Source organism: Bombus vancouverensis, chromosome 5 (assembly GCF_051014615.1).
Source record: "Bombus vancouverensis nearcticus chromosome 5, iyBomVanc1_principal, whole genome shotgun sequence".
Lineage (NCBI taxonomy): Eukaryota > Metazoa > Arthropoda > Insecta > Hymenoptera > Apidae > Bombus > Bombus vancouverensis.
In genome coordinates, this window is record NC_134915.1 from 1,624,152 (window position 1) to 1,648,242 (window position 24,091).

A 24,091-nucleotide genomic window follows, 5' to 3' on the forward strand; every position below is an offset into this window, starting at 1 on the left:
TTGAAAATCACACGTCTTACCGATAAATTGAAACAGCGAATGAGAAAGCCAGCCAAATAATTCATTTCCGAATAATTCACTACTATTAATCATTAAACAGTTTCACTCATACGACAATTTATTTTCTAAACGAGAATATTTGAAGCTGTAGACCAATGGGAAAATACCTGCATGCTATTCTCTGCGACACAGCTAAAACAATTTACCGAATGTTTTTTGTAATCAAATTGTAAATTTTAAATAGGACGATAAAAAGGGAAATTGTACGGCAACAGTTGCTGAAAGTACTTTATAGAGAATGAAATATTTATCCAAATATACGGCTTTTATTTTAGTTATGGTTATTTAAAAGAATTAGTATGTAACATGTTTGGCAAGAAATTTATTATTTAAAGAAAAAATAGGTAATTTAATAAATTGTTGATAATTAATATTTAAGGAACTATATACGGTTGGTGTAGTAAAATCATATATTTTATTATGGTGCATATAAGAACTATTTTCAATATTTCAAGAAGCGAATTAATGATATACAATGACGTAAGTGACACCAGGTGCAAGATCCAGATTCGGTGAAGAGTACTATATATAGATAACAATAATCATCATTCTTCATATTGCAATTTTTATAATCGACTTTCAAAAAACTATATCGTAATTGGCCTACAAAAATCATATATTTTATTACAAGAAAATAAACAATTTCCATTATTTTAAGATGTAATTAACGATGTATAATGACGTAAGTGACGCCAGGTGCAAGATCCAGATTTGGTGAAGAGTATACTATATATAAAATCATCATTTTTCATACTGCAATTTTTATAATCGACTTTTAAAAAACTATATCGTAATTGGCCTACAAAAATCATATACTGTATTACAAGAAAATAAACAATTTCAAATATTTTAAGATGTAATTAACGATGTATAATGACGTAAGTGACAACCAGGTGCAACATCCAGGTTCGATACACATTACTATATGTGGATAATAATAATAACAATAATAATCAGTTTCCATACTTGAATCAGGGCGTACTAAAGAATTATTTCCAACGTTTTTAAGATGTAATTAATGATACACAATGACGTAAGTGAGAGCAGGTGCAAGTGTCAGGCACGGTGAATATTACTATATATGGCTAAGATTCAGGGGAAATTCATGAGGCTGTTACAACACGAAACGTCCCTTGTAAAATTCCTTTCCAAAGTTTCGAATTGCAATATAAAATAAATTAAAAAACATTTAAGCAAGTACTCGAGCGACTGTAATTATTTTAATATCGAAGTTGAACGACCGCTATAAATCGAGTATATCGTGCACAGCCTGCTGTATTTCTATGGGTCACGGATAAAAGAAATTAAGTCGGAAAGCAGTAATACAAAAGAGCCGGGTACGAAAAGGCTCGCGCCAATTGTCGGATACTACCTGTATCCAATGGCAGTGAAGCGTATCTCACGCGAAGCGCCAGTGAATCCAGAGTTATAGCAAACGGTGACGGTCAATCGCCCTGGGATTTATGTACCAGGAAGATGCCAGTGCGGATCTACCCATTTATGTCCATCCGGCCATGGTGGGAAGTTCGATTAAATTCACGGTTTGAATGCCTGCCGACATTTTAAATGTTAACACATGTTGTTTTATCAAAAACCACAGATAAATTTATGAACTTGTAATTCTGACTTATACGCATGTTTCTTACCTCGTCATAGAGGTAGCAACGGTACCATGGGCTATTAGAGAAAACTCGTTTTTCTAACCGATAGTTAATACGCAGTTATATTGCAATGTTAGTATATGTAAATTTAGAATCAATAAGTATAATAGCAACGTAATAGATATGTACGTGCAACATAGTGTATACACGCGAGAAATAATTTGAATTCCATTTCACTAAAAGTTACGTGATTATTCCATACGTATATCGCCTACGAAACGTGTTGGCACATATCCTTATTTTCCAATCTATATTTTTATCCCTTAACCATTTTTTTTTTTTTTATCACCTTCTACATTTTATTTTCGTAGTATCCTAATTGATATGCAAATGTTATAATAAATACAAGAGCGCGGCAATACTTGTTACAGCCATTGTATTAGGTTGTCCGGAAAGTGTCTTTCTTTCGCAAACGTGTTTTTTATAACACAAACGCGAAAGCAAGTCTGTGAAATGTGGCGGTGTTTATCTCAACAGAACAAAATGGATCGTACGTAATTCGACGGAATAATATCAAACGAAAAACGTTGCGCGTCTATTATTTCCTCATAAACCGAGGGAAACTTTTCGGACAACCTAATACATGTGTATACATATTATTTGCGAGCACATTATTTGCGAGATAGTGTCGGTTATATCAAGAGGAGCGGGAAAAGGATATTCCGACTGCAACAAAACTCAACTGTTCGTCGTTCGTTCCTGACTTTGTAAAAATATCGATCGTAAGATTGTCTTTGAGAAACTTAAAATTCCAAAAATGTATAGGGTGTACATAATACGCAAGAGTACACAAGGTGTAACAAAACACGTGGAACCACATAAAAACAGTGAAAAACGCGTATATAAACACGTGCTCTATTCATCTTCGTTTATGAAGATGCATTGAAAACATTGAAATACCGAAGCTCAGATTAGAAGAGGCTTTTCAAGAAATTCGAGAAACACGATCCATAACAGGACGTGTACATGTTTGCCTCGAAACGCAAAGTGGCCATTTTTAGCATCTTCTGTAATTGCAATTAAGCAACACAAAGTCAACGGGGAAAATTCGTTATGTCTCGTAAACGAAGACAGATATGTTTATAGGAATCTTGTTCATTGTTTTTAGATGTCAGCTGCCGAAGTGGCTGCCACGTGTTCTGTTACACCCTGTACGAGAAGTTTCAAGTAGAACACTTATCGTGGTATTTAGTGGATGAAACAAATTTCTGTCTTCACTATATTTGTTTAATTTACGTTTATAAAAATAGAAAATCGCATGTCGATGTCTGCAATACCGCGGCCCAAAGTACCTGACATTATTACAAGATTTCTACGTTATTTCAGACATGAAAAAAATTCGAATATACGTGACCGCCCTATTTACCATTATTATGTACCTATTTAAAAGAGTGTAGTAGCGAGAGAGGAAGAAATAAATTACACTGCAAGTTGCAAACAAGCGTACCAGTCTGTTTACCCTCTCGAGTATTCGCTGGAAGAAAATTACTGCAAATACATGGAGAACACGGAAAGCAACGACATGAAATGATAAACGGGGCCGAAAGAAGAGCACGGTATGCTCGCGTACCCTTCAAGTTTTCAGTTTCACGGTCGACTGATAATAAATAGAAGTGGCCAACAAATCCATTGCCCACGACCTCGTAGCTAACATATTGTTACAATCTGAGGAATCTCGTTCGTTCGTTATCGACTAACAATAGACGTTAGGTTGCCTGTGTCCTCTAGTCCCTGACAGTACCTAAACAGTCTCAAAGAATACCGGAAGCGCATGATTCTCGCAGGCGAAAAAATGCTACACTCGGGCGAGGCAAAGGAGGAGAAAAAAAAAGAGCAAGAGGAAAAATCCGTATTACGAGGTATTGTTAAAAGGGAAGATTCGCGGTGCACGATACAAGGTAGAAAACGACGGGATGGGTTTCCGCTGTTTGCAGCTCGAATCTTGGGCCCGTAAGACGTACGAGTGTAGAGGTCTGTGTGTACGAGTTGAACGATACAATAAACTTTCTCCGCGAGAGGACTCTTGCGAATACGTGTCCTCCTTTCTGCCTCATCGGATGCAAAAGTAAGGTAAGGTAAGGTAATGGCATGGGAACCGCGGCCGAGCCAGACCCGTCTCGGATCCGCTCGACTGGCTGGAAACTTCAACCTGCTGAATCCTTGGTCGTTTATCGGCGGCAGCGGGTACCGCAGATCAAACGGAAAGTTTCACTCGGAATCGGTCGATCTGCGGACTCTGCGAGACGCTCGACGATCAATCGGACCAACTGCTTTCTAATACGGTATACGGCAGACGCGACGCATCGCAATTGCTCTTCAACGAACAGAGTAGTTTGCATAATTGGCTATCCACCATCCGTTCGTTGGACGGAAGATTATCTTGTAATTGCGACGCTAAACTAACCTGTTTTGATAGCTTCGATGAATTTGTATACTAGATCGTTCGATTTTATTGAGGAATTTGTTTGAACGTTACACAGATAGATCGTAACCTCTCTTCTTTTTTATATCGTAATCTGCGCGTGTACAATGTCCCTAGCACAGACTGTGACGATTTCAATTGACAGGAATGTGAATACTGTGTAACTTGAAATAACTCATTTTTACATCCAAGGTGTTTCGTAACTGGTGGCATAATCGGCAATAAGGTGATTCATACGAAGTTTTATTTCCGAGAAAATTGACCTGAATGGATCTCGCTATGGTCTAATATCTATATATACTTGTGTTTATTGTATGGATCGAGAAGATAAAATAAAAGTGGATATTCATGGACGATAAATTTTATTAGGTGCTTTAGAAATGGTTGAAAACGTTTTCTGTTCTGTTGAATATCAACAATTATTATTGCTCCTCCTATTAAATTCCTATGGAATTCAATTTCTTTTGTTAGCAAGCAATCAAAATTTATTGTCCTATTTCGTGCTGTGTTTTTCATTAACAAATATAAGATGCACAAGTTTAGGTATCTGTTTGTAACGGGACTCGCTAATGCTTATCAGGCAAATATTTAAAGACGATTAATTGTCTCGAAAAGAAAATTACAGATTTATTTTCCGATTATAATATTATTTAATTATTATTTTAATTAATGATTATTTAATTTCCGATATTTAGTTTCTCATTTATTTTCTCACGCAGAATCACCTTTATTTCGGTTGCATTTTTCGGTTTGAAACGTTATTAATTAATTTACAATGTGGTAACTGCGTCTTCTACCTTTTTGAATATCTAAAAGAAATATTGTACGTTTTTTTTTTATAGATCTTGATGCATAATTATTTAGAAGTCAGATTATCATGCAAAAAGAATAACATACCAATAAAATCGTGTTCTATTGTTAATATCTTAACATTAACCCCTTCACAGACAAAGACTCTGCAAGATTAAGACGTCATGTTCTTTCGTATACATGATTTTATGTTGTACTAAATGCGATGCTAAATATCGTGCTTGCGTTGTGTATTAAATGGTATTTTTAGTACACACGAGTCTTATTTCATTTGTATGTCAAAAGGTAAATATCATAGATACCAGGAAATAATATTTACTAAAGAAAAAATAACGTATTTTGTGTACTGTCGTTGATAGACGAGTGAGGAGACCATTTGCCCTCTAACTGTCTACTCGTTGTTTTCCTCTTCATTTTTTCACATTTTCTATGATGCTGAAAATCTTAAAATGCATATGAACTTTGAGAGAGAATAACGTGCTTATCCTAAGGCATCCGATTAATTAGCATTTATGTTGTTTTATAAAGTAGGGAGGCAATGGTAAAAAATGGCGCATTATAATAAATCGCAACAACTTCCAGGTATTTTCAGACTATTTTGCTGGATTAGTTTCATTTCCAACTGACACGAAACAAAAGCTTTACGAGATGGTGCACGAAGCTCTATACGACCGGTTCAAGTCACGTTAAAAGTAAAATCATGTATTTCTGTGCGCCAGTTACATTTCAATTTAAAGAAATGTGTCTTGTGTATCCATAATTCTCTGACGTGGAGAATAATTTTAGCAACTCTGGTGGATAATATGAAAATATTATAGTAGATGAAATGTACTGAAAATATGTTCCGAACATGTTACAAACATTTTAATTGTATCTCTTTATTATTATTTCAATATAATATTTTTATGTTGTTATGTTGTTATGTTCAATATAATATTTTATTTGTACGTTCCTTGAATACGAAGTATCCAGTCTTTGTTCACGAATAAAATGAAAAATGTTTTCCATTATTTACTGTTTGTTTGTATGTTTTCCATACTTTATAACAAATATAGAGCATTTTAGATATCTATTGGATAACTGAATCTCAAATGCTAATTACGTTGAAACAGCGGCGCTGTTTATATAATTCTGCGATAAATAAATGTTGTTCGCTGCAGTAATTGAAGATCATTTATAATTATTAATTATTACTAAATCATTCTGTTAATAATCTAATACTGTTTTGCTTGCATGAGGAGTAAAATCACCAATGCAGATTTATATGTACGTCGACGAGCATATAACTAGAAATATTTTACTTTCATGATATGTGTAAAATATATATTATTTATTCTAAATTAATAATGAAATATTGAAATATAAAAATTTAATGGATTTTCAAAGAATTCGTAGCGTCTATAAAGTAAAGATCAAAAATATACCTGAAGCTGACTATGAAACATTTTATCGTAAATTATGGGAAATTTCATTTTTGTCTTGTAGGCGGCAACTCAACATAAAGTTCGTCTTAGACGACAATTTAAAGAGCAAAGAAACAATCCAAAAACTGCTGTAAAACAAACTGTGAACTTGCTTCTTATGTCGCTAATAACCTATATTAGTGGTTGATGCGACACAAGACGATAAATAAAGAAACAGAAAATTAATTTCAGTTAAATTGGCACAAGTATTTTTTTCTATTTGCATGTTAGCCTCGCTATATCTTGAAATCGATTTCCCTGAAACTTAAGGAAATTACCTGCTATTACGCTTCGAGTACTCACAAATTAAATTCTCCCCTGTTCACTTCAAAATTATGCATCCTAGATTATGATCTCTAGTAAAATTAGATAACGACAGGATACAGTGGAACATCTCGGAGTACACTGAGACAGAAAACTTTGATAGAAAACGTACATCCGCAAAAGGATATAACAATTAAACGAAAGACGTAGAAAACTTTGGTGGCTGATTGGCAAGAAATCGCAGTTAAAAATCTACAACAAATTGTTCATATATAAAACTATCCTCAAACCGATATGGACGTACGCCTGCCAATTATGGGACACGGCCTTCTACATAAAACTCCCATATGGAATCAATAGAGCGATGAAAAAATAAAATTGATAGCCATTTTGAATGCAGATTGGTACACGTCGAACATACAATAACGAACATACAATAGCCTAACTCCAACCTAGTCACAAAATTCTTGTACACACATATATATATATGTATTTTGTATACGTATTATATTTTGTAATATGTATTTTATATACATATATATATCATATATGTATTCATATTTTAAAACGACAGTGAATTTATACTACTAGGTTGTCCGGAAAGTGTCTTTCTTTTACAGACACATCTTTTACAACGATGCTTCTTTATACAAACATGAAACCTAATCTGTCGAACGTTGCGATCTTTATTTTCATAGAACAAAATGGTCCACGTAATTCGATAAAATAATATAAAACGAAAAATGCCGTGCATCCATTATTTCCTTATAAAACGACAGAAACTTTTCGGACGACCTAATACTTCCGACCGAAAATATTGTAACGAGAGTTGAGAAGGTCAGAGTTGAATTTGTCGTCGTCGTGTGAAGATCGTTGTGTCGTTGTGTCGTAGAGGTAGTGAGTAACGAATAGGTGAAACGGGGTATTATATTCGATTTCGTGTGAGTGCAAACGATTCCTACATAAATAAATATTATATATATTTATAATTATATATATATCATATATGTATTCATATTTTAAAACAGTAGTGAATTTATACTATATATATATATAGTATATATGTTGTTATGCATATATACATATATATATATATATATATATATATATATATATATATGTTTTATATGCATAACAACGATTTACATAACAACAGAAACACGATTAACTACAGATATTGCGTTTAGCTCGAATATTCTATAAAGCTCACATAGGCAAATATAAAAATGAGGTAGATATCTGAAATTCGAATTTTAAAACGATAATGAATTTATATATACGCGTGTGTGATAATGTATGCAATAATGTATGTGACAACAGGATGGTAAATAATTACAAATACATACAGAACGAATGACATTATGGGCATCATTTAACATTTTTTTTTTTATTTAAAATTTCACATTCACAATTTGTCCAATTTGAACATTTGGTAGAATTTTTTATCCGATTGATTATCATGTGGGTGGCTACCCCTAATGGAGTACCATCTTCGTGTTTGTTAAGATATATCCTTTGTGAGATCTGCTGGGTGTTTCCTTTTTAGTCTTCTTTCTATGGTTGTGTTGATCGATTTAACATGTATAACACGACACCATCTGTTTTAGGTTAAAGTATTAATTTTATATCTTGAATCGTCACGATTTGTACGATCGCGTGTTTCATTAAATGATTTTTCATTAAATGATAAGAGGATGAAATTGCAAACAATTTTGGAGGAAATTGTAGAGAAAAAGAGCATTTTATGAAACTACATTGAAAATCGTTTGAATCTGTCGATTCTCTTCAAACTATTCCGTCTTCTTGGAAGGAAGAAAATGATATTGAGAAATCGCCCTTTGTTGCTTTACAACCTGCATTGTAGTATCGACAAATATTGTCTTTTGATGCTCGATTGTGCGGAGTTTAAATCACAGATAGTTTGCAACAGTTGCAAAACTTTTCTCTTCAAACTTCGTTTTTCAAGATCTGGACAATCTCCAATAATTTTTTGGCAAGATATTATTCGAATTTTTAAAAGAAATTTAATTCACTTTGTTCGATAGAAAGGGATCATTCGAAGGAGAATTCGAAGCATAAAATATAATATATCATAAACTAGAGAAACATTTCCAACAAGAGATAACAATGATAGACACGAGTTTGTACTTTTAGCGAGATTTTTACATCTTTGGCAAAATAAAGATATTTCACCGAAACGAGATAAGAAACTAGTCTCAAGAATGATATTTAATGTCTTGTGTATGACAATGACTTTACGCATATTTATAATCGTATCGAGGATCCTAATAAACTGTGAACGATACTGTTAATGCTATAAATAAATAATGTTTACAAAATACATTCATATGACAATTCTCGAATCGTACAATTTTGACTGCTAATATTTATTAATCCCTTAAGGACAAGTACATTTGTACATTTTCATAAATCATTTCCTGCAAAAAAGGAATAGCAAGTACAATGTAATTATTACTATTATAATGATACAAATAATTAATGTTTACAAAATACATTCGTATAACGAGTCGTACAATTTTGACTCCTAATATTTATTAACCCCTTAAGTACTATATGTAATTATTATTGCTAAATATTATTATTATTGCTAAATTCATAAATCATTTCCTGCAAAAAAGAAATGGTAAGTATAATACAATTATAATACATGACGTCGCTCATTGACGATTGTGCCGTGTAACGAAGTTTTCTTTCTGTTATCTGTTGACGATACTTAAAGGATTAAATAAAGCACTAATGTTGCCTCGACTACATAAAAACCAAACCACTGTTTTCATAGATTTTGAGACACAGTTTAATGTTTAGCATTTGATTACTCCGCAACAGACTGTTTTCATGCAGAACGACCTACCAAGTATACGAAAGTTACTCCTGGAGTATCCTGTCTATACGAATAAACGAGACAGAAAAGAATAGTGACGTATATATGCGAATGAAATCGCTAAATGTAGAAAAAAAATGCAATTTAGCAACTTGGAAAAATTGGAAGAACAAAAAAACGGTTGAAACATACGCATGTGACACGTGTAACATATAAAAAGTATACATATAGTTATAAGAAATTCTATTATCCGATTATTCTGAACACAATCAGTTCGAACGATCGAGGTTCCATGGTATTTTGAAAAAGATCGCCGGATAGATCAATTGACGCAACCGAACGATTCGCGGAGCGAAAACACTTTCGTTCGTCCCCTTTCTGTGAACAGTAAAACGTTTCCTCAAATAACCTGCGATAACAATGAAGATACATCGTTTTCTTGGCGATGCGCGTTGGAAGCTGCATACGCGCGTGTGAACTTTTTCCCGGCTCGAAAACAGCGCTGGTAAACCGGTCATGAAATCCTTTAAGAGTGTACGGTAGGTATGTCGTGCTCCATGCCCGCACGCAGATTACGCTCGTAAAATTTTTCTTTGATATTTTTACGGCCGTAGAGATTTCCCATGTGTCACTGGGATTATTACAGCCCGCGACGACGAATAAATAAAGTTTCAAGCGTGCGAGGCCTGTTAAAAACCACGCCACTGAGTCAACGCGTTCAACTGTTTATGGAACAGTAGTATGTACTTTAGTAGAAATTTAAACTGCAATTTTCAAACTGCAATGTATCAAGAAAGATTGTTTAAAAAGACGAATTGTTATTTAGAAAAGTATCGTGAATGATTATACGTACTTGTAATTTTACTTTAAAGCTAGTCAGATCTAATCTACCGTAGCATAAACCGCATTAAGTTTTATCAAATTAAATCAAAGTCTAACTCGAAAAACATGTTGGACTTTTTAAATGTTAGTTGCCATATGTTTTGTCATTTTTTTCTTATTTGAACATTTCATGGATATTCATTAAATTAAACTTCTTTTTTAACCGTTTGCTATTTACTTTCTGTCAATGATAAAGATTCTATTAAGCTTCGGCTATTACAGCTAAATGAAACTACGTGTTAACTCAAAACTAACTGAAACCATGTGTTGAATTTTTTAAATATTATTTGCTATATGTTTTATATTTAATTCTTTTGTTATTTCACCATTTTATTGACATTCGTTAAATTAAGCTTCTTTTTTAACTATTTATTGTCTACCTTCTGTAATTCATAACTATTATGTCGAACTTTGTCCGCTAGAGCTAACTCAAACCACATGTTGCATTTTTTAAATGTTAGTTGCTATATGTTTTGTAATTTTTTCTCTTATTTGACCATTTCATGGATATTAATTAAATTAAACTTCTTTTTTAACCGTTTGCTATTTACTTTCTGTCTATGATAAAGATTCTATTAAACTTTGGCTATTACAGCTAAATCAAACTACGTGTTAACTCAAAACTAACTGAAACCATGTTTTGCATTTTTTAAATGTTAGTTGCTATATGTTTTGTCCTTTTTTCTTATTTGATCATTTGATGGATGTTCATTAAATTAAACTTCTTTTTTTAACTATTTACTGTTTACCTTCTGTCATTCATAAATATTAAGTCGAACTTTGTCCGCTAGAGCTAACTCAAACCATATGTTGCATTTTTTAGACTGTTGTTTGCTATATGTTCTGTAATCTGTTTGCCCTTCGATCGCTCTATTAGTAAACATGAAATTAAGCTTCTTTTTTAGCTATTTACTGTTTATCTTCTGTCATTCATAAACATAAAGTCAAGCTTCGTTCACTACAGCTAAATCAAACCAAAACCCAACCCACATGTTGAATCTTTTAAAGTTATTTGTACATATTTTGCAATTTTGTTGTTGTTCGACCATTTTATTAATAAACATTAAACTGAACTTGCTTCTTAACAGTTTACTACTTAATTTCTTCTTTCGCTTAATTTGCGTTTAAGCAATTAGTTCTAGTTTGGGTTTAGCTTTAGCAATATACGATAAAAGTACTTGGAATCGTTTGTCACACATTTTGAACTGGTATTTTCTATCTTTTAAAATAGCCCTGTTCGATATATATCGAAGTTCGAAGAAAATCAGTGATACCGACGAAATTGTAAAGTATTAGCGGAATTTCTTCAGGAACTGCTACTAGAAGTATCGTGGCTCCTCTGTATCCGTTTAAAATTTGAATTTCACGCATAAGCATCTCTGCCTTTTTTCTACCGTGCAGCGTACTATAGACTTTTTGTTTCTTCGTAACAAACGAACGAGAACTCCGCTTTTACCAGGTTTTGTAAATTCCTGGCGATCGTGGAATTTGCTTCATTTCCGCAATTGTTTTTACTTCACTTTGTATTAATAATAAACGCGCGGAGCTGATCTTTGTAAATTATCTTTTTCGCTAACTCTTTAACGTCCGAAGCATTAAATCGTTATCTGGAAACCGTGAAACTGATATTTACGTTGCATTTTATTATTTCAAAGTCAACAACGCGGAAATTAAATATTAAAGTTGTTCGCCGCTTTAATGCGCATTAAGTTGCTTTTTATTGGGGCAGACAGTGTTTTTAATGAAAGCAACTGAATACTACAATCGGCTTCTACTCTTAATTAATTAAGTAATTGATATTGTTCGCGAATTGAGAGGAAAATTCATTTTTCTCATAGCGGTCGTACAATCGTACGTAAAATGTAATCGAATATCACATTTCAAAGGCGCACGACAAAAAAGTATAAATGTTAATTCCCAACGAAATATACGAATTTGTTGGGAACCTTCAAAATCTATTTCATCAGAATTGAAATAAAAGAGTCTTATCGAAGGAAGCTACACGATACCATTGATTTTTATCGAACACGGAATATTTCAAATAAACCGATGACGATTATCGAGGACGAAAGGATTGAAGAATATATACGACAATTCCTTTTTCTTTTAAATTGCCGAATACATGGCAATCAATTCTCATCGAGAATTATATGTTAGGCTAACACGGTACAGTGACATGGTAATTTTAAATTACTTACAGTTGGTTTTATGCGAGTGAACGTTCTTTTTCAGCTGAATCTCTCGTGTAGCTCTAGAGGCAGCGTTTTTTTTAGTCTCTGCAGTCCAACAGTTGGGTGATTACTGGATTCGGATGATTGCTTATGCAATGAACTTTGAAATTTTTCTTCCACTTCTCCTTTTATCGTAGATATCTCGAGATCCTGGTGCATCGTTTCGTGTACCAAGGTGTGTCTATCATGGTTTTTAATATTTCCCATTGAAATCGGTTTTTTTTTTAATTTATTACGTACAATCTATCAAATAACGATATTTAGCACTGACTATAGTGATTTATATATGTCTTGAAGGTGAATACCTCTATTGGTGCATCACATTGCTATCAGTTGGCTTCGCTCAATCTACAGAGTAGATGGAGGAAGTGGTGTCTTTCTTGGCTTTTCTTGTCCCCCTCAGGTGTCCAGAAGATTCGCTGTGAGACTATTGAGGTGTCTGTAGTTACCATTGGTACCTTTTGCTAAGTTGAACAATTTATTTCCTTACTGTGTCTCATTCATTTGACGGCTTAGAACGTACCGATCTTCATTCACTATGGCTCTTAGCTTTCTGTTTTGCCATCTTCCTATAACATTTAAGCCAGGGGCAGTGCCACATATTTGGCATATGTCCAAATTGGCTTCAGTATTATCTCGTGTATTAATAATTTGTTTATGTTTGACAATGGAGATTTTCTTCCAAGGAGGATTTCTATGTTGGATTAGCAGAGATCTGAAAATCAGTTCTCAGTCGCTGAGGAATTTATACTGTTGAGTGGAAGAACCAGATTAGACAATCGCCCTAACGACCTAGTCAAGGAACTCTAGGCAGTCAACCTACCTAGAAAATTGCACAGAAGGCGTCCTAATGACCTTCTCCCGCAACGATAAAACAACACGTTCGCACAGAAATCTACTACACTTAAAGTCATATGGACAGATCTAATGAGAAAGCATCTGCGTCTTGTATCTACAATTGTCCGCTAAAAAGATTTACCAAATGTCCTCACAGGATAAATTGTAAAATTCATTGAAGTCAAACAAAAAAAAAAGAGAGAGAAGAAAAGAAAAGTGATGAAATTGCTCGCTATTCCATTCCATTGACATACCATAATAAAGCGAGAGTTCTGTACATACTTTCCGGAAATATGTTGAGACTAGACCTAAACGAACTCATGTATCAAGATTAGCAACATGTAACATGCTTCATCTAGGAGCAGATTATCTGGATATTCTTGAGAAAAATATGTTGGCTTCAGTCAGAAGAATACTTGTTCAATACATTACACGTGTCTACTACGTTTATTTTCTGTCAGCAACAAATTCAAGTTGAATGTGGAGACTCGGTCCTGATTAGAGCTAAGCGATAAACAGCGATAAGCGTACAACGACGTTCCTATCAACGATAACAAGTTATTTCAACACGCGACGCGACGATGCTGTATTTTTGCAGTTCACGCCTATTTATATAATTTTCTACCATTAATAATCAAGTTTATTGCGGAATATCTTAAGAGGTTAGAGCTAAATCAATAAACTGTCAGGGGTCTATCAGTGTATTCTCAGGAGATGAAACAAATGGAAAAAGTTTATATGAATTTGGTATTCAGAAATAATATTAGGACAGGATAATATTTTATATTATTATTATAATACTATACTATTCGTTAGAATGAATATAAATAAATAGAAATAATATTTATCGAGTTATCTGTAGGAAATTGAAGATATGTAAAAGGCAAGAGAAAAGCAGATGTTGATGACAATGATTATGTAAAATATGAATGCTGAATACATGATTATACGTACAATGTAATATATATTTCTATCATTTTTTATGCATATGGTTCGAATTTTAAAATTTTAATATCTGTTATTCAAAAATACACCCTTTTCAGATAACACAAGCTTCCATTGATTAAGGTAATAGTCAATGAACCAATGAATTTTTTAATGTTCCTGTCTCCTTATACATTGTTTTAAACATTTGAAATTAAGAAGAAATTCTATGAAATTACGCAGAACAAATTTTCATTTTTTACAATTCTTTAGTGCAATGTTTGCGAATTAACAACATCATTAACAACATACAATCCATATAATTATTCATAAGCATGTAGGATATTTAGAAAGGAATGCAATGTTTTCTAAATATTTGATATATTCAATTATTGTAATATTTAGTATATTGTAACATTGAACAATTTCCTGTTTGCTCTTTTATTAATTGTTCAATCAAATGCAAAGTTGACAAAAATATAAACCAAAAATGTAACAAATAAAAGTATAAATATGTTGTGTAAGAGAATTGTATAACAAATTAATCTTTGGCTAAATGGTTGTTTACGTATTGTTAAACTTATTCAGGTAAAAATATTTATCTAATCGAAGACTCTTGTATTTTAATTACTAGACGTTTTTCCTTTGAATGGCGAGCAAACGAAAATAACCGTATAATACAGTTCTCTAATTACTGTAAAATATCCCATATATGACTTGTTTATAATATTTTTCATATCTTACGTGTATAATATTTCCTAATAATATTGAAATATTGTTTATGAAAGATAATTATGATGTTACATTAACGATATTGCGATAAAATGCGTTATCGTTACAAAATGCCGTGATATTCACGATTGATATTTCCATTGTTATTAGCAGATCTTCCACGCGATATTTCGCCTGTACTATACGCGTATCGGAGGAAAACAATTTAATAAATACATTTATGAACGTTCGGAAGTCACCACAGGCAGGAAGTTTCTGAATAGATACGAAGTTTTAGATTACACAGAAGTGTCTTATAAAAGTTGCGCAGCTTTTTTCCTCGACCATAAGGCGAGGAAAGAAGAATCTGCTCGACTTCTGTGTGCGAGTGCGATAAGATATTTTAATACCCGCGGGAATTTTCCATGTGTCACGTAGAATATATTTTCCGGCGAGAAGCACCGACTTCTCATCTTCATGGATTATATGCAGCCAAGCTTTCACGAAAGCACGGAAGCTTCCAAAGATTTGCGATTGGCTCTCGCGAATCAGAACCGCGTATAATAGCTCTAGAAAGTTTAATCTCTGAAATGAAAATAGATACTTAGAAAATGCATCAGCGATACCGCATAAATAGAATGCAACGAATCTTCTGCCAGATGTAACTTCTTCGTATTATTTCGAAGTATTTTCATCTGATATTGTTGCGTCGCAATATGCAGATGCAAGATAAAAGAACCTATGAAGCTTGGCCATTAACAGACTGTGCATTTTCATGCATTTATGCCAAGTTTAAAGATAGAAAAGACGCATGGAATTCACATAATATATAAAAATATATAAAATATCCAAAGTAGAGTATCTCTTACAATTTTTAATAAGAAAAACGAATCTCTGGATTTTTAATTACGTTCATAAAAATTTGCAGTGAAATCCGCAGCCTAATCGTTTAATATCGCGCAAAGTCTGCACGAGACACTGCGAAAATGATATCAAAGAGTACAGTCGTCATTTCGATCATGTTCTTCCCATAGATAGTGTCTCAACGTACGTTAAAACATTTGCAGAATCCTGTTCAAATTTCTTTTCTTCATAGCGACGAATCAATCATTGCGAACCTGGCAATCGTTCTGAACACAGAGAATTTTAAAAAATTTCCAAATTTCTATCTCGTATTTATTCCGAATTTCAATTTGCACATATCAAACGATATCGCACGTGGGACAGCTCTGTAGTATAATATCTTTCGGAAGTTCTCGATTCTTGTAAAAAACCCGAGAGAACAGACGATGTCGCAATTTACAAATCGATGGTTGTTAGACGCCCCTGAATAGTTTTGTATGCTCGTAAGTGTCCGCCTACTCTGATAGTTGGAGTAATAATGCTGTAATGATATACTGTATGGCAAGGCAGAGGTCCAAAGCTGAATAAATTTTTCTGTCTGTTGATTGGCCGAGCGCTGTATCCCGGAGTCATTAAATGTCAATTGCTATTGTGAATGAGAAGATGCAAAATGCTGGCAATTCACAACTTCCACATATGCATATGCAGAGATTTTGCATCCATATACATGATGATTTTAATCAGTTCATGTGAACAATTATGACGTGAAATTCGTAAATGAAATTGCTGCAAAATAGCAGGATCAGACATTCGTATCATAAACTGAATCTCTCTAACAATTATAGCACTTTTACTGAGCCTGCTTTTCAAGAAATATCAAATTTATAATTAACAATTTGGTATCAGTAAGAAATGAGAATTTTATTGACAAGATGCTTGAATATCTTGTTGTAAAATCTTTTCAAACTATACTAATCATGTAGAACTGTATCATCGACCTTCTTTGCTGTTCCTTTCATTTGTTATCGTAAGATTCGGAAGTTTAACGGCTTCATTTTTGTCAGTAAGTTAATTAACGTGTAGATGTATGTAACATGTGCTCAATTTCATCTCATTTTTAATTTCAGCTGCGATTCAACTTCGAAGTCGTATTTTTGCTTCGCCTTTCGGAACCTTCGTTTAAAAGTTACGAATTTCGAAAAAAGATACGACAAAGTTCCTTGCAACTGAACGAACTCTCTTTTCCTATATCTTTTAAATATAGACAAACTTTCGATGTTGCACGCTTTAGTTAAGGATTTATTTTTAACTAAAATTAAAAACTGTGCAAATATTGCGAAAATGGAATTAAAGAAAATATCCTGCACAGATCGAAAAGCAATCGATCGAGGTAATCGGTCAACAAGCCGAATTCGGTAATTCAGTAACCAAGTGGCTGCTCCTTTTGGTTATTTGACTGAGTTATATAACTAACAAATTAATTTTCTATATTTAATCAACATACGTACTTTGTATACTGATATATTATATGTATCGTTTATGTTATGTTTATATAACTAATTAGACTTAATTGCCATCAGTTTCCATTATTAATTTTAATTACGTGTACAATCATACTATGTATTCAATTTGTAAGATTATTTCCCGTGAAGAAAAATTTCCTATTAGATATTGTTACAAAATACGTAATTTTCTGGTTATTTCGATAATTAAAGCGTAACCGGTGTGTTCGATGTTTCTTGCAAGAAAGTTGCTATAGATTCATAAAGTGGGCTTGTCCCTTATTAATTTTTTTATTACAAACGAAAAGAATTTGAATGTAAATGTAAGAGACCACGAACGTCAATAATAACAGCAAGTCGACTATACCACAAAACTTTCCAGAAAACGTCCTCATTTTGCTGGAAGTAAACTTGTTGTATAAAATATTACAAGACATTCAGACATTAATTTTACAAACCATATTTTAGAAACCAAATTTTAATGCAATGCTAATTTCAGAAAATCTTATGCCAAAGAGTATTAAAAATAGCAAAATTACAATCTGTAAGACAGTTTATGCGTAAGCTTCTCTCTTTCGTCCCTTTTGTATTTGTTGAACCATTTCTCCGGAATAAATAAACGTAGAACAGATGAATATATTTTTGTCGATAGTATATCATTTCGGGCACGTGTTGTACAATTTGTTTGAAACTTGTCCTCGCTGATTTGTTCATCCACATTTTGCCTAATTACCGCTCGGTATTACCTAACTTTCTTGATCGAATGAAAACCGACATTTTACAATGAAGTTAAAGCGTTTTGTTGATAAACTGCAGCTGCTCGCGATTTAAGAAACAGAAGGTTCTAAGACGTTCAAAAACGAATGCATCATCATTATTATAAGAAATGTGAGATTACCGATGTACGTACAATATTACCAGCGTCCGGTGAAAATGTTTTGCTCAACTCAGCTACTTTATTGCAACATTGAACAACACCTGAAAATCAAGCACAACCGCGGAATCATGCGGTACAGCGTAGAAATTTCACTGGCCGCATAAAAACGTTTATCGTAATAAACCTGCATAAACGATAAATTGCACTTTTTTTGTTTCTTTCGCAAACTAAGTCAAACGAACCGCGCGAAATAGTTTGATTAAATACAAACTATAGGGAACACTGGAACTTAATCTTTCTGCGTTATGAAACGAAATTGCGTGAAAATAATGTAAAATAATCTTACAACACCTTACGCTTGGAGAAAGTAACGAAAAGATAGTATTAGGTTGTCCGAAAAGTTTTTTTCGTTTTACGAGGAAATAATAGACGCACAAAGTTTTTCCTTTTATATTATTTTGTCGAATTCCGTACGGTCCATTTTGTTCTGTTGAGACAAACAGCGCGATATTTCACAGACTTGGTTTCACGTTTGTACGAAGGTGCATTGTTGTAAAAAACACTTTTCGGACAAGCTAATACTGTCAGCGATTTTGTGATGCCAGCTTTTTGCATCTTTCAGTCGCATAAGCATTATGAATAATTTTCGATAGCGAATTCTGATAAGATTTTTATTGTTAGATCGAGAAGATGCGAGAAACTGAATTTTTTAATAGACAAAAGCACGAACGGGTGCTCGTGTCAGAAATCTAAAAATCTGAAAGTCTAATAGAGACATATCGAGCAAACGTTTTGATCGCAAACGAATGCAGTGCTGAATGCAATCGAGTGTCTGATGAATTTCGGAATTCAATTTCATTCTCGCTATTCGGTGAGTGATGAACTTCCAACGTAATTGTAGTAATTTGCTCTTACTTTTCGCGTGATTTACGCTTTATTTATACGAGTAGCAAAACGTTCGATTATTTCGAAATTGCAGAGTGAACATTTTTCAAGACTTTTAGTAAGAATTATGTAATAATCGTAGAATTTAATATTACGTATGTTGAACTATAAATATCTCGAATTTATCTCGTTATTTATCTTTTTTATCTTCGACTGTTGACACGTTGTACTCTGACTGCAAATTTAACTTACGAACAAATGATCCAATGCTTTCAGTGAAACTCTAATTTGGTTTAAAGGTCAATGCAGCAAGCAGCGTTCGATTAAATTCTTTTTAAACGTACTGAATTTCTTTGGAAAATTTCGATTATTCCTTTCTACATCTAATAGACAATGTGTTTAAAAAAAACCGTGGAAAGAGTTTTTCAGTGCAACGATTGTCATCGGATTAATAACATATCGTCATTGGTAAAACAGAGAATAAAGAATTTTGTTAATACTAAAGGAAAAACTGCAATATTCTTGCAGCTCGTTAAACTCATTCGACGATCTACGTATTTAATAAAAAATTCTTACATCTAATTCTATTAAATTCTTTCGAGTGTCCAGGTCAAAGTCGCGTTTTACGCGTTTCGTGCTCCCTCGTTAATTTACCGCTTGTCTTCGCTCGTAGATATCCATCGATTTTTTTAAGATGAGACTTGGTCGTTTAAAACTTCAAACAAGGAGATATTTTTTATCGTTGGAAACTTTATATGCTTGTAGCAAGAAGCATTGGTGTAGATTCCATCGGCCATGGGAGAACATAAAGGGAGCGGAAGGCTTTTAGGTGGCAAATAATATTTCCCTTTGGCATTATTTCCCCTCATTTTGCAAGAATAATGTCTCCAAGACTCGACAATTTTTCATCACTTTTGTTGCGACAAAGCGTCTATGAATCCTTTCTTCCTTTCTTTCTTTCTTCCCTGCGTTTTCTCTTCAAAGGAGAAACCACGGCAACCAGAGGCAGAAAAGCCAGAAACGCCAGTAGAGAGCGTGCGGGGGAAAAAGAAAGTCTAAATAAAAGAGAATAGATAGTCTAAGAAAAATGGTTACAGGAAGAGAAAGCCAAAATCGGACAATCATACGGAGAGAAAGGAGAAGATTTCCAGGCGAAAAAGGCCATTCGTTTTCATCAGATGGAAAAGAGAAAAAGTCCATTTTTTTGAAACGTATTATCTGCACCCATGATACAATTTGCTCTACTATCGTATGTACACTGCTGTTTATAAGTGGACATTTTGACCTGATATAAAACGTATGAATCGATAAGAAATTAATGATCAAAGATAATACTTTCTATCGTTCTTGTAGAGCCAGAAGATATGCAGTTGCTACAAAAAGTATTGCCACACCATTGTATTTATGTGGTATGGTGTGACGTTAGTGAAAGACGTGGCTGATTGTTTATAAACGTTGTTAAGATATGTTAATGTTGTCAAGGAGTGTTGTGAGCGTTACCAAGGTTTGTTAAAGTAAAAGCGAGCGTGGTAATGCTGTCAGAGTTGAATTAATCGTGGTCGAGAGAAGTTCATCGTGTTGCTGTGACGTAGAAATAGTGAAAAGCGAATTGGTAAAACGCGATATTATATTCGATTTTGTGAGAGTGTAACAATATTGTGTTTATCATACTGTCTTTTCTGTTAATTTATAATAAACATTCCTACATTTATTACAACATTTACTTATTAATTCATTAGATGCAAACGTATCGAATGTCATATGATTTATACCGATTATAAACAATTTGATACGAAGAGGAAAATTTCATACATATTATGAAAAATATGTATATGAATGTAATCTATTTGTAATACACACTATGCAATGTATATTTGCATATAACGAATGCAATTTATAAATAAATGGAATGTACAGAGCGCGATAAAAAAATTTTCTTAGGAAGATAACGCATGTATGTTAAGTATACACCGTTTATTTAAAATATTATCAACAACATATTAAAATTAAATACACCATTGATTTGAAACACCATTGCTAGATACTTTCACAATTTGGAACAACCGTCTTTATTTTATCTGCAACCCAACAACCGAAGAACAAAACTGATCTATAAATATTTGACATCTGCAATTTTGTAACTGCATAACTAACTTTCAAAAATAAATCGTGCGGTGAATCACATTTTACGACAGCGGAAGATACCATCGTGCTGGATTTTCCTTTCTGTAATTTTTTTAATTAAATTGCACTCTGTCAAGAATAAGCGAAATGCTTCTATTTATTTGTTCGAATAATTGCGAGCGGCACTGTACAAAATGTTCGAAAATATACGGAGGATATTTACAAGGTGGATTGTAGATATGAAACCAATGAAAAAGATAAAAGATATCGACTCTGAGTTATATTCTCAAATTGTATAAATTGTAAAATATGAAACCATACGTGTAAGGCAACCAGGAAAAAGAATCTCGCGGAGATATCGCAAATTTGCGCTCGAATGAGCTCGCTTTGGTCCTTACCATTTTATAATCCACTAGAAATATGTTTTAAAGAGAAAGGAGGAATTAAAGGAAAGAAAGCGTGGGTGTGACGTTTAATTTCGTATAGTGCTAGAGAGAAGCGGCTCAGTTTCTGCTATTTAATACTGTCTAAACGTTATGGAAATTTTGCTCTCTTTCTCATTTCCAGGTCTCGGTCGTATATTGCGCAGCTGCTACCATATCTCTGCTAATAGTTTTTTTTAATTATAATTCTTTCTTGGGTGTTGGCTAATATATTTACGTTCGAATATATCAAATATTAGATCGCTGTGAAAGTCTAAAAAATTCGATTTGCGACCATACAAATCGAATTAGAAATTCGTGTCGTGTATAAAAATCTTTGGCTTTGTTACATTTCGTTGGGTTTTTTACGACGTCGAAATTATTTAACTTTCTTCTATTTGTTTGGTCGAAAAAGATGAAAATCTATCGATGCCAGATCTTTCAATGCAAAAGCCCTTACTGGCTTTCTGATTATTAAAACTGTTAACTGTGTATGACGAGTATACTCGTCATGGGAAAAAAGCAATCACCATTTGCTATTTAAATACAAATTTTAATGAAAACCGAAACATTTGTGAATTTTAGATATTTCAGAATATTTTGAAAGAACGGAATAAAGAAAAAGAAAATGGTGAAAGAATTGTCTTGAAAAAAGACCGCGCACAGTGTGATCGACGAAATATTTACAAATTTCTCAGTATATTCTTTTCTTTGTTTGTTTTTCATTTTCTGCCATCTCGTCAATGTATTTGTTGCATTCTTGACGTAACTAAAATTCTCTCAGAGCAGCTGCATCCACAACTGATTAAATTTCTGATTTATCATTTTATTTCCAAGTATTTATTTGATTTTTCTTTTTCTGGTTTTCATTCTTTTTTCTTTAAACAACGACATTATGAATATATATAATATCAATAATTTCTAGCAACAAAATGTTGCTTTTTCAAAGAAACCAACCACCGTTTATTATTTATTATAGCAGTCGCGTATGTTGTGTTCAACGAGTATACTCGTCACCGTTTCATTCTTGCGACACAACGTAAGTACACGCTTTTGAAACAAGACTGTTAACAGATTAAGAAATTAAGGAAGATATTTTACTCCTGTCTTCCTGTTCATATCGATATTATATTTACTACAACACCGATCACGCGATTCTACGAACAGAGGCAAGTTATGTAGCAACCTAATCTATCAATAAAAATAATTCTACCTTAAATCAAACGAAAGAAAGACTCACCGCTTGCTCCTGCCGAAGTATCAAAGCCATGATTACCATTATCACTCACCTAAAACAAAAAAAAAAAAAAAAAATAGAAAATTTAATCAAGTCAAAGATTCTTGAGAAATTTCCTTTTTATAAAATTAAAATTCCACCGTTTCCTTCCCGCGTAATAATTAATCGCGTGTGTCGCAACGAAAATACCCTTCCGATGTAATTTCTCGCGAAATTGGAGAAATTCTCCGCCAAATGAAACCGTGGAAGGAACACAACCGGCAACTCGACCGTTTGACGAAGGAAAAAACCTAGCAGAATTTGCCAGCGGTGTAAATTCGCGTCCTTTCGGCTGTTTTAATCCAGAGCGGGCTGACATACGGTTACGAGGTTGTCGTGTGCTCGTTACCAGGTTTCGGCAATACGCGAGTCCCGCGCGGAATTGAAAGCCGCGCGGCAACTTGCCGAAAGCATTCTCGCGAGACGTGCGGAAACCGGCAACTGCAATATAAAAGATACACGCACGCCACGTGAGCATGCAATGCCTCGAATTCCTTTTCCTTCTATCTTCGTGACGGCGTTGCATCTTCAGGATTACGTAGGTCGACGAGTTCGAGCATGATAAAACATGGAGAGCTACGTGTCTGCTACCGTGTAACTCCTGGCATGCGAGTCGTTCGCTAAAATGTTCCCGCTGTTAGGCGCCGTTTGCCACTCGCGAGAGTCGAGATATACGGGGGGAAAAAAATAGTAAAAAAGAAAAGAGAAAAAAGAGGAAAGCGTCAAACTTTATTTCTGTCCGACCGAGTCGTTGCGCTAAAAGTGCATTTTTATCCGGTGTACACGGTGCGACAGGAAAGTAATCAGTAAAATACGGATGTTTGAGCAATCGTAGTTTTATTTAAAGATGTGGAAATATACAGAACGTACGTGGCTAATTTGCTGCAACGACCAAACTCGGAATTTGTCGTTACGATTATTTTCAGTTTCAAAACGATGAAATATTTTAACGAGATATTAATTTGTTCTTATCGTTGGAAGATTAATATGATTCGTATACCGCGGATAAAATAATCATTTCATCTCTACAGTAGTAGACAATGGAAATTTGGTAA

The 24,091-nt window shown here is 33.6% G+C and overlaps 1 protein-coding gene across 1 annotated transcript in view; it reads right to left on the bottom strand.

The window, feature by feature from the left end:
* Window positions 1–952: 952 nt before the first annotated feature.
* The window catches only part of LOC143302674 (CCR4-NOT transcription complex subunit 6), a 460,837-nt gene continuing 437,698 nt past the window's right edge, over window positions 953–24,091 (bottom strand). Inside the window, exon 4 of the mRNA XM_076618593.1 lies at window positions 953–1,611. Coding sequence (XP_076474708.1) covers window positions 1,559–1,611 — 53 coding nt within the window. The 3' untranslated portion in view covers window positions 953–1,558. The remainder of the gene's footprint in view (window positions 1,612–24,091) is intronic.